Source organism: Triticum aestivum, chromosome 5B (genome assembly GCF_018294505.1).
Source record: "Triticum aestivum cultivar Chinese Spring chromosome 5B, IWGSC CS RefSeq v2.1, whole genome shotgun sequence".
Lineage (NCBI taxonomy): Eukaryota > Viridiplantae > Streptophyta > Magnoliopsida > Poales > Poaceae > Triticum > Triticum aestivum.
In genome coordinates, this window is record NC_057807.1 from 56,102,777 (window position 1) to 56,114,946 (window position 12,170).

At 42.9% G+C, this 12,170-nt stretch overlaps 1 protein-coding gene and 1 pseudogene across 1 annotated transcript; one reads left to right on the forward strand and one right to left on the reverse strand.

Moving 5' to 3' along the window:
• Positions 1-970: 970 nt before the first annotated feature.
• On the forward strand, positions 971-1,590 carry LOC123115661 (glutaredoxin-C1). Its single transcript, XM_044536777.1, has one exon. The coding sequence runs from the start codon at positions 1,082-1,084 to the stop codon at positions 1,391-1,393; it is 312 nt and encodes a 103-aa protein (XP_044392712.1). The 5' UTR covers positions 971-1,081; the 3' UTR covers positions 1,394-1,590.
• A 7,891-nt stretch (positions 1,591-9,481) lies between these two features.
• On the reverse strand, positions 9,482-11,101 carry LOC123114626 (uncharacterized; annotated as a pseudogene).
• Positions 11,102-12,170: the final 1,069 nt, after the last annotated feature.

Sequence of the window (12,170 nt, forward strand, 5' to 3'; positions counted from 1 at the left end):
TATATTGTGGATTTCTCTAAGAGGCCCTTGGTTATCACTTGTTTGCCTGCAAAGACTACATAGGGTTGGTTGTGGCACTGAAGGCTTGGCCATGCAGGTGCAGGAAACTTACAGGCTTTGGTGAAGAAAAAGCACATCGTAGAAATTGCCAATGTAAAATTCGGTAAAGATCGCCTCTATGGTGCATGACTACATATGAAGATGACAAGCTCGTGAAGAAATCGCATTCTGTGAAGACTAACCACGACAGGGCCACTCAAAATTCTTCACCTGGACATGTTCGGCCCGCAGAACTACTCTAGCTTCGGTGCCAACCACTATGGACTCGTCATTTTCTATGATTTTCCCCTATTCACCCGAGTTTTCTTTCTCGAGGATAATTCTAGAACCCATGAAATTTTCAAACATTTCGCCAAGAAGGTTCTGAATGAATATTAAGTCACTATTAAGCACATGAGAAGTGAAAGTGGCATGGAGATATCGAAGAATTTCTTGATGATTATGACATCACCCAGAAGTTCTTCGCAGCTTATACTCCACAACAAAATGGAGTGGTGGAGAGGAAGAATCAGATGCTCATTAAAATGGTACGCATCATGCTTAATAAGTACATGACCCCAATGCAATTTTGGGCGGACGCCATCAACAAAGGTCTACATGATCTCAGCAGGATCTCTCTCCATGTCTCTCTCGTCTGACTTGTCGAATAGGGGATAGAAGAGAATTTGCTAGAAGTCAGAGCTCCGTGCCTTATCCACAATATAATCCATTGTATTTTGGCCCATTTGGCATCAGGTAACCGCATCGCCATTGCCATCCAGAAATTCGATACTCCACAGTCCACTGTGAGTGGCGCAAAGGAGCTCGGCATTTGTCCAAACCCTCCCGTATCACCTTTTTCCGGTCAAATGGCTCGAAGATCATCCTGCCGGTGCACATTTGCATGGCCTATATATGCAAGGCGCCCTATGCCCAACTCTAAGCAAGCGAACACAACTCAAAAGTCAAAGCCTCGTATACAAGAGCAACCGTAGCTACTAATTAAGCTCTCTAGCACTACACTGAAGACCGGGTCGACCTGATGGAGCAGGTGACGAAGCTAGCGGGGCAGCGGGCGGTGGTGATCTTCGGCATGAGCTCATGCTGCATGTGCCACACGATGACGAGCCTACTCCGGGATCTCGGGGCGAACCCGACGGTGGTGGAACTGGACGAAGACCCTAGGGGGAAGGAGATGGAGAAGGCGTTGGTGCGGCTCCTCGGCCGGAACCCTGCTGTGCCGGCCGTATTCATCGGCGGCAGGCTCGTCGGATGCACCGACAAGGTCATGTCCCTTCACCTCAGCGGCAAGCTTGTCCCGCTGCTTCGTAATGCAGGTGCTGTCTGGGTGTAGCATGGGAGGGTTTTGTAGATATTCGGCCTGATGCAGAGAATAATGTAATACACGTACCTGTACGTTGCTCTGTTATCCTTTCTGTATCAGGTGATGATGGAGCCCAAGGAAATCATGCAGGTGTTTCTTTTTTATAAACTGTACCTGGGAATACCTGTCCTGTCAAAGTGTTAAGCATTATAATTAGTGTTGTCTTAGTCAAACTTTGTACTAATAGTCTTATATTAAAATATGAACAGTACTCACTCCGTTTTAAATTATAAGATGTTCTTACATTTTTTTGAATCGGATGAATATAGACACGTTTTAATGTGTTTGTTCACTCATTCCAGTCTGTATGTAGTCCCTTTTTAAATATTCAAAATATCTTATAATTCGAAACGGATGGAGTACCAAATACATACAATATGAAAATATATACATGATGGATCTAATGATACATATACAGTGTCGTGAATGGTGGTATTTTTTCTGTAACCTTGCTCAAACTTCAGAAATATTGACTATAAGATAACAGGTTAAGTAAACAAAACCGAGGTTTTTTCTTTTCTTTTGAGAATAAGCTAGGCGAAGTAAACTTAAACTTCCAAAATTTGAATTTTTGAAAACTTGAACTTATAGAAATATTAAATATTCAAAATTGTGATGAATGTTGCAAAGAAAATAAATATATGAAAATTTTGCATGTGTGGGCCCCACCATGAAACTCGTCTTTGTACTCATGCAGCTCCTCTGACGTGTGGCTGCCCTATATGAGTCATCCCCCGACCGGCTGAAAGTAAGCCCCTGCGCGCGATGAACCCTTACGGAGGCCCCCTATACGTCGCTCATTGCTAATTATTGGCGGGCAAGCACAAAGGGCGTAACTTCCCTTTCATTCTTCTGGTTTTCTAGTCGGTTTTCTCGAGAAAAAAAGGCAACTATGGAATTATTCATGTCATATTTTAAAAATACTTAATGTTTTAAAAATGCCCAAGAATTTGCAAAAAAATGTTCGGGTACTTTAAATATACTCCTGAATTCAAGTATGTTCACCAATTAAAAAAATATTCATAAATTTTAAAAATTCTCATGTGTTTCAAAAATGTTCATGAATCTTAGAATTATCCATGTATTCCTGAAATAATTCTAAATTTTGGAAAAAAAATATGATTTCTAAAAGAGGCAAAGGAAAAAAAGAAATTATCAAAAGAAAGGCAGCCTAAAATAGAGATGCTATGAAAAAAAGGAAAATAGTTACCCTCAATATCGTGTCTGCACATGTTTAATTGGGCTAGCCCATGGATGATCGTTCTGAGCATTTGGGTGACATCTTGTCCCACAGAGGGACAAATATGAAACTGAGGAGCAACTAACTATCGGCTCTCGTAAAGGTCTTTTTTTTCTGGGAGCGCATTAAGTGGTGCACTCAGTTGCTGCCATGTGTCGCACGTTGGGTGTTCCTTCTGGATTTTGTCTTTTTACACGTTTTCAAATTTTAGATGGGTTTTTTCGAGGTTTTTCAACTTTTTGGTTTTTGGGTGGTTTTCCTTAGGTTTTGGACGAATTTTTTTTAGGAATAAGTGCTTTTACGCGAGAAGCAAGTGATTCTGGCGAAAAGGGAAAAGCATAGCCCATGTGTCCATGAGAAGCACACATGTGCTTTCGGGGAGCACAATTGTGTTTCTGCGAGAAGCACAACCATGTTCTTTCACGAGAAGTACGGTTGTTCTTTTCCTGAAAAGCACATATGTGCTTCCTCAAAAAGGAGAAGCACGGCTTGTGCTTCCCCAAAAAAGAAAAGCGCAGTTGTGCTTCCCAAAAAAAATTGGGGGGGAGGGGGAGGGGGGAGCACAATTGTGCTTTTGGGTTTTGGTTTTTCATTTGGTTGCTTTTATTGTTTCAATTCGGTTTCATTTTTTGGTTTTTGGTTTTTTTACATATTTTCCTTTTTTATTTCTTCATGATTTTTTTCCAAACCTATTAACATGAGATCAAGTTTTGAAACTATCGACAACAACAAAAACAGTTCGTGATTTGGACGCACTGTGCAAGAGATAATTCGATTCGAAAAATATACATCTACAAAAAACTCGCACATTAAACAAGTGGCGCACATCCAGTGTGCTACTTGTCAACACTAGAGAAAGGTAGTGTGACTTTTGAAAGGGTATCCATTAATTAGTGGTCTGAAGAAAATTGAGCTCTCCATTCTTTATAGTGCGAGTTCCTGAAACAGCGCATCGTGTGGCCGCTCGAATGGGCTGGCCCAACATGTGTTGTCTGCATATTTAACTGTTCGTTCTTTATTAAGTTCCTTGACCTGGCTAGCTCGGTCCTCTAGATCATAAATTTGGAAAAGAAATCATAAATTTGAAAAAGTCATGAATTAAAAAATCATGAACTTGACGGAAAAAATGAATTAAAAAAAGTACACGGAATTGTAAAGGTTCATGGATTTTAAAAGTTCACAAATTTTAAAAAATTTGTGTATTTTAGAAAAAGTTTGCAGATTTGAAAAGATATTCGTTGATTTCAAAAAAATCATGAATAACAAAAAGGTCCGAAAATTGAAAAAATATTTGTTAATTTGGAAAATGTTCACATATTTGAAAGGGTTCACTGATTTGAAATTATTCATGATATTATAAGTTGTTCGCAAATTTGAAAAAACATCCATTTTTAAAAAAGTAACTAACAAAAATTCTAATTGTTCATGATTTTGGAATAAAAGGAAGGTACAAAATATTAAAATGAAAAAACATAGAAAATGAAAAGAAAAGAAAAGACAGAAATGATGGGAAGCTTCTAGAAGCTTCTCAAAACCGGCCAGAAAGCTACACATGAAACATAAGTGGTTCACGCTTATGGGCCAACCCAGTTGATCGGGGTGTGTGCGTTGCGTATGATTACCCAGGTAATCGGCGTCGCAAGCGCGGAACAGAAAATGCCTAGGAAATTTCTCCTTACGTGATTACTTTTTTTAGACAATCACGCGAAGATTTTATGCCATCACAATATTTACAAGGATGAAAAGAAGATAACGGGTTGGCCTAACCAGACATGCCCGCTAACCCTCAAATATAAAGTATGCTTCGCTAGGTTGTGAGCAATGAAATTCTAGTTCCTAAATTCGTGAACAAAATCACACAAAGTATTAGTAGTGTTCTACAATTTCATGTATAATTGCGCCGTAGCTGGACGCGCTGCGTTTCTTGATGTCTTTCACCACCACTTTGTTGTCTGAAGCGACGTGTATTCTTCTATAATTTAGATCCTCGACTAGTGCGAGAGTTTCCCTGATAGCAAGTGCCTCGAGTGTTGCAAGGTTCGTAATCCCCGTGAAGACAATCGCCAAAGCACCCATATAAACTCCATTGTGATCTTGACTCACTGCGGCCACTGTACCAACTCATAAATTCTTTGCGACGGCTGTGTCTATGTTAAACTTGGCCAATCACGCCGGCGGGGCAATCCACTCCTTTGGTCTGAATGGTGTATCACCAGTTGTGTTGGGTGCTCTTAGCTTCTGTAATTGTTGTAGCTCCGGGAGGAATCTCTACTACCTAAAAATTACGTAAGGTTCCGTTTCCCCCCTTACGTCGACCCACACCTTCGTCGATCCCCCTCCCCTCACGAGCGCTGGTTTTCCGATTTTTCTTTCATCTCTACTACCTAAAAATTACGTAAGGTTCCGTTTCCCCCCTTACGTCGACCCACACCTTCGTCGATCCCCCTCCCCTCACGAGCGCTGGTTTTCCGATTTTTCTTTCAAAAAAACGAAATAACGAGCGCATGTCAGCCCAGTTATCTGCCCCGTCGTGGCCCAATCTTTCCCCCACGCCCTAGCGGCTAGCGCTACCCTCGCGGCTAGCGCTACCCTCGCCCGCCGCCAGCACCTGAGACATCGCCCACCTCCTCCCTCCTCCCCTACCCCTGCGCGATCTGATGCAAAGGAGGACGACCGTCCTACGATCCAGCCAAGGTCACCCAAAATCTCGATGGGATGAATCTGATCTCAGCCTTGTCCCAGCCGCCGCCTATTCTACATACGCGGAGGTGAAGATGCCCACCTTCTCACCCTCCTTCTCATACCCCCGCATGTCATACAACGCCAACGAGGACTACTTCCTTTGATCCAGCCGCGGTTGCATCAGGACGAATCCGCCCGGCCTCGTCCCAGCAGCCGCCGGTAGAGGCTATTTTCCACAGGCCAAGGTGAGCATCCATGTACGATGGTTCGAATTTAAGCTGGTCCCATGAGCACTTTCTTCCTGTCCTTGCAATCTTCGTCGATTCGGAAAGATGGGGGCTGTTTGTTTAGCTAATTAAATCCGCCATTGATCATGCTAATTCTGGTTATATTCAGTTATATTGGAAACAACATGAACATGCTGCTCCTTTTTTTCAATCAGAATACTTATGTGCGGAGAGCTCGGGCATCGGTGCCTGTGTCGAAGCAGAGCTCGGCCGTCGGCGGCTGCATGGCCGGCTGATATGCGATTGGTCAGAGGGTGAGCTTCACGTACCTGTGTGCGTACACTTAGGTAACACACTATCTTGACCGTGCAAGAGCAAGTTCACAGGTGATAAACTATATTTATGATTTATGTGTTTACTTTCTACCACAATCGGTGAAACGTCTACAAGTTCTCAAGGCACTGTTTGGTGTTTACAATACACAGACAAAAGAACAAGAGTATACAAGGCAAAACTCTTTGGGAACAAATGAGATATTGTAAGTGTTCTTTTTTCGTTCTCAAATTTTCAACAAAGAGGAAAGGTTGTGTTATAGACGAAGTCAGAATATTGCTAAGCTAATTCTTTTTGTAAGCTATGGAGAGAAAAACATGAAGTTGATGAGTTGTATGAAGATGGAAGGAAGCCAGGGGGATATACTGTGTTCAACTGTGACCTTGCAGAGTGCATGTTTCATGCAAATATGTGATGAACTAAATTATGTATCTTCTTTGCCCTTGAATTGGATAATTACCGTGGTTTCATCTTTTGACTCAGATATGCACAACAAGTTGAATAATGTTTTTTTTATCGTAATCTGTCCACTGAAAATGCATAAGAAAGTAAATATGAAGGACTATTTTATTAGTCCTTTGGTTGTAACACTAAACTAGGTTTTGTCGGTCCTTGAGTGAAAATATAGTTCATGGTGCAACAAGGTGCCCTGGATTAAAGTTGCATTTTGGTGATCATATTATTTTGTTCTGCGTAGCAATGCATGTGCATTTAACTATATACAATCTACATATGTCTATTTCAACTATTACAAGTATTGCACATGTTTTATACTCTAACAATAGGAGGGTAAAGAGCGCTTGGTTGATTTATATTTGAAAGCATGACTTAAATGTACACCCATGCATACAGGATTGTTGTTCTCCCGTTGCAATGCACGAGCAATTACCTAGTGATACAATAAAAAGGTGAATCAAAACTGGACGTTGGAAGATATCCTCATAGATAGCTCTTCTCCTAGCCCGGTCACTCGTGCGTATCTGGTATCCCGAAAAAGAAAAAGAATCATTATTGATATGAGCAGTCTATAATTCCTATTCAGTCAGGATGTCACAATCTACTTCTTGATATCACCAAGTTTCATCAGCACCATCATTTCGGTAATCTACATTTTTACTGTTGAGGGCCCGGGCCTTGTCGTCAATAAGCTTCAAGAAAGGAATTTTAAACAACACGGGATGCTTTGCCTCCAGTGCCAACACATATAGCCCAAGGTACATGTACGAATTGTATTTCTCTTGGAAGAGGTTCTCCAAATTACTCTTAGGAAGACCATTAAACCCATTAAGCTACATATGAAGGGCGGCCAACCAGCTATGCCACGTGGCGCAAGCTGGTTGGCCGCGGTGATAAATCTTTTGATTTTTTAGATGAAGGTGTGGATTATTTTTTTAAATGTATTTTTTCTTTTTAGATAGAGGTGAAGACCTCTGATATTTTTTAAATGCAGGGTTATGCAAAGTGGCACTCGTTGGTATGCTGTGGTGGTAATTTTTTTCTTTTCTTTTTTACTCTTTTTAGATAAAGGTGAGGATTTTTTTCTGACATGTTCTTTTAGACGGGGACAGGGACTATGTTTTTTTTTAAATGGAAACGTGCGCGCAGCTTTTTCTCAAGCGGCGGCACAGGGTGGCGTCCCAACCACTAGTGTTCGGCAATCAATTGACCGTCGCATCCTCTTTAGGGGTGACAAGCTTCGTCTTGATAAGTTTTGATCAAGAAAAGAATCGTGAACCAAGAAAGTAGTGGCACCATCTCTTCAAGGATTCAAAAATAGCTAAAGCTTCTCCTTATCACAAGTTGACATAGCTGCATTTCTGGGTCCAAGGATTTTACTGAAATAAGCAACTGGTATGCCTTGTTGCATGAGGACGAAACCAATACCTTGATCTGATGCATCTGCTTAAAAAGTAAATGATGGGGTCAAATCAGGCAAAGCCATACCAGGAGCAGTGACCAGACAATTCTTCAATGTCGTGAAGGCCTCAATTTGAGCATCTAACCACTAGAATGAATCGTTTTTTAGATAGTCATGAAGTGGCCTACAATGATTGCGATTTACTCTTCTGGTAGGGCTTGCCTCCACATTCTCCTTTGAAAGAGTGATAGTTTGAGCTCCACCTCATAGGCCTCGGACTAGATATTATTATGGACCTAGGGACAAGGTCTGAGACTCGGAATTTGACTCCAAAAGACATTGAGACCCACGATACCGAGTCCAAGGCCAAGGAGGTAAAGCCTAAGCCAGCGCCCGTTTTAAAAGAGAATGTGGCCAAGAAGCCCTAGTAGAAGAGGAAGGCTTTACATTCTGAACTCGCCGAGCTAATTGAGTCCAAGAGGAAGGCCTTGTCGCATTAGTTGAAGACGATGTAGCCAGCTGAGGTTGAGAAACATGGTCTGCCAAAGAGTAATTTGGAGAAACTCTTCAAAAGGAAGTACGATCCTTACTTATACCTTGGGCAGGAGATGTTTGCTTTGGAGGCAAATCATCATATCATGTTCATGGTTTTATTTCTTGAAACTTGTTGACAATGAGGCTCATCAACACTAAATTCAGAAGAAAGTGCTGATGCGACATGGTGATATTAAGGAGATGGCCAATACGTTGGTCAAATTGCTTAAGTGAAGTCATGATAGGAAAGTAGACTAATATTTTGTTATTAACCTCTATCTGGTTAAGATCTAGTAAGTGACTTGATTATATATAAAATCACCATGTACAATGAACCACTATCTGGATATTTGTTTCAATGAAGATGCCAAAATTATGTCATGATATTTTGGGGTCATATACCGGATTGTAATTGTTCTACAACAAACGAATGTACTTGATATGGTTAAGCACAATAGAATTGGTGGCAAAATAGACTCAGTGTAGAATATTATAATTAGTGGCAAAATATTTTGGGGTTATATACCAGATTGGACTTGTTCTACAACATGGCACCCGCGTCCATTGGTGGCAAAATAGAATGGCAGTAGCATAATAAACTCAGTGTAGGGTGGATTTTGATTTGTTGCCACGCCACATTGGACGGGTTAACACCGGCTGCAGCAAGCGGTCGAAGTGCAGTAGCGACTGTACTTCATAGTCAAGTGCATATTTTGTTGTTTACATCCACCTAGGACGTGTTTGGTTACATTGCCAATCGAGCCTGGCCCGGCGAGCCTGGCTGTAGTGAGCCGGTTTGAGGGAATGCAGGCAAAAAAAAAACTCAGATGCACATAGTTTGGTTGCCTGCATGTACCTAGTTGCATAAGAGAACCATTTTTGACCCGACGTTTGGTTGCCCGCATTGCATTAGGCGCACATATGACATGGTGTTTGGTTGCAATCTGCATAAGGTGTTGTTACCATTTCTAACTAGTGGTGACTTTATCACACACTATCTGAACATGTAGTGCCAGCTAGTTAAACAAATGACAGTTCATCCTAACTACCATGAAATGTCAGTTCAAATTATTAAGAGCCATTGGCTAAATAGGGGATAGTTCATCGGTGTTGCTGCTACCAGATCTTCCTCTTCCTCTTCCTCTTCTTTTGCTTCTACTGCTACTGCTTCTTTTTCCTCTTCTTCAAATCCTGCACTGACCTATGTTAAGCCACATTGCCTCTGCCCACTTCAACCTTTTGTTTTTCCAAGTGTCATTGTCAAATGCCTCCACACCATGGCCGGGGCTAACAACATCGTCAGGCTCGACCTCTTCCGCCTCAAGCACGTGTTCATCAAAGCCCCACTGAAGGATCCAGTTATGCAGAATGCAACAAGCAAGAACAAGCTTAACCTGAGTGAAGTATGGGTGGAATGGCTTCTGATCTAGGATCTTAAACCTATTCCTCAGAGCTCCAAATGCCCTCTCAACAGTTACTCTAAGGCTGGAGTGTCTGAGATTAAACAGCTCCTGTGCAGTCCTAGGATAGTTCCTACCAGAGAACTCGTTGAGATGGTACCTGGTTTTCCTGAAGGGTGGAAGAATACCCGGCTGACATGCATAGCCAGCATCTCCAAGGTAGAACTTGCCGTCGGGGATGTTCATCCCATCAGGTCGACTCATGCTGTCACTGAGAATGTTAGCATCATGCGCTGACCCCTCCTAGCCAGCCAGCATATATGTGAACTTCAGATTAAAGTCAACAGCAACAAGCACATTCTGGGTTGTGTAGTGCTTCCTCCCATGTATGTTGCAGACTGTGACCTAGGAACTCTGGCAGTGACATGAGTACCATCTATTGCCCCAATGCAATCCTAAAAATGGCATCACAAGCATGTGTTAGTGCTCAACTTGAACAATACAAGCATATCAAGCCATGAAAAGTGTATATCAAGCCATGAAAAGCCTTGAAGTACGGATACCATCTTGGGCTTCCGCGAATCTTGTGTGGAGTCTGGTCAGATGGTCTCCTAATCATCTCTCCTCGGCACCTACTTGAAGTACCTAGAGATGGTCTCCATTGATCTCCTGAACGAGTTGTGAATGACCCTGAACCTCTGGTTATGGCCAACAACATGGAGAAACATGGCCACTTGCTCTTCCACACTATTGTTGACGTTATCTTGTAGCAGCCCCCTGCTCTTGAAGGTCTCGACAAGCCTGGCAAATGGTGTTCTTTTCATTCGAAGCATCCACAGAGCCTCGACGTCATTGCGGTTGTAGATTAGTTCAGATTTTGGATACTCTCCTGTTATCGGATAAACAATGGACCATAGCGGATCAAAGGTCTCCTAGCACGACGAACAGCTCTCTGGTGCATGAACATGACCCATGCCTGAATCACACTAATCAGTGTTGCTGCCTGAATTATCAGCCTCATCCGTGCGTCCATAACCTAGTCGACATTGACGGTTCATTCGGTGGGAAATCAATCCTACACCTAGCCTAACGGCCTAACCACCGACCTAACAAAGGGGGGAGGGGTGCTGCTTACCGGCATCGGAGACGAGGACGCCTTAGGGGGGGCCATGGCACAGACAAGGTCGACCAGACGGTGGCCAATAATAAGGGGAGCACCAGGTCCGCCGCAAACGCCGCAGCCTCTTCCGCCGCCGCCTCTAGCGCAGATCTCAAATCACAGCCGCCGCCGGTGGTGAGGCAGTAGGGAAGAAAGGAGGGTAGTGGCTTTGGGTGGGCGAGTGAAGGAGGGCTGAGGCTAGATTTGGCGCCGGGACGGCGCGCCAAATTTCCATCTCCCGCCATCCCCCCTGCCCTCGCCTCGCACGCGCCCGTGCGACCTCGCGCCGCACTCAGCCTGGCTCGCGAGAAACTGCCGATCCGAGCGTTTCCAGCGAGCCAGGCTATGGGCTGCTTTGAGAAGCGTGTGATGCAGGCCCAACAGTGAAACCAGACAACCAAACAGGCCTCTTCCTTTCCATGCGGGCCTGGTTGGACTGGATGCGGGCAACCAAACACGCCCCTAAAGATTGTGGGTGCTACTTGCTACTGGTAGTCCCGCAACTATACCCAGAAGCAAAAAAAAATTGGTTACTACTATTGGTTTTAGTTGTTGAGCTCTATAATTAATTGTCTATAATATTATTCTCATTTTCAGGAGTATTGTTGATGTTATGCATATTTTCAAGATATTTTTCACGTTTATATCAAATAATATCACGGCAGCTCTAAACATTTTCATGATTGTATTGTAGATTGACAAATAATCGTAATAACATATGCACTGTTGTGGGGAATAGATTTTCAAACATGTACCGCACTTTACAATCTTCAAACTCTTTAAGAATTATAATTTGAAGTTTTGTACATCCAAACAGGAATTGGAATTGGTTATTCTCTTTGACTCCATCCCCCACTACCATGAACATGCAAACAACAACATTTCCACTGAAGACCATTCCCATTTCCACCCAGTTTTGGGATTGGACCCCATTTCAATTTCTTGGCTCGAATATCTACATCAAAACAGAGCCTCGTTAGTGTTATTCCAAATACTATCGACCAGTGACCTTGTACAGCCAAGAATCATGAACTGCAGCGGGAATCCCAGCTCAGGACTCTGTTACTCCACGACTTGCACTAGGGCGGCCATTGGAAAGCTGAATTTCTGAACAAGAATATATTTTGTTGCAATTAGAATAATAAACACTCCATTTCTTTCTGGGCAGGCAGGTCTGATAACATGGTGGGAGCCGAAGGAGATGGCCAGATCTTTGCTCCCTCTTGATCTTCTTCAGCGATAGATTAGTCTTGGAAGTGGTCGAGCTACAGCACCCCTCCCCCAATGAACATAATCGATCTTATTGTAAAATCA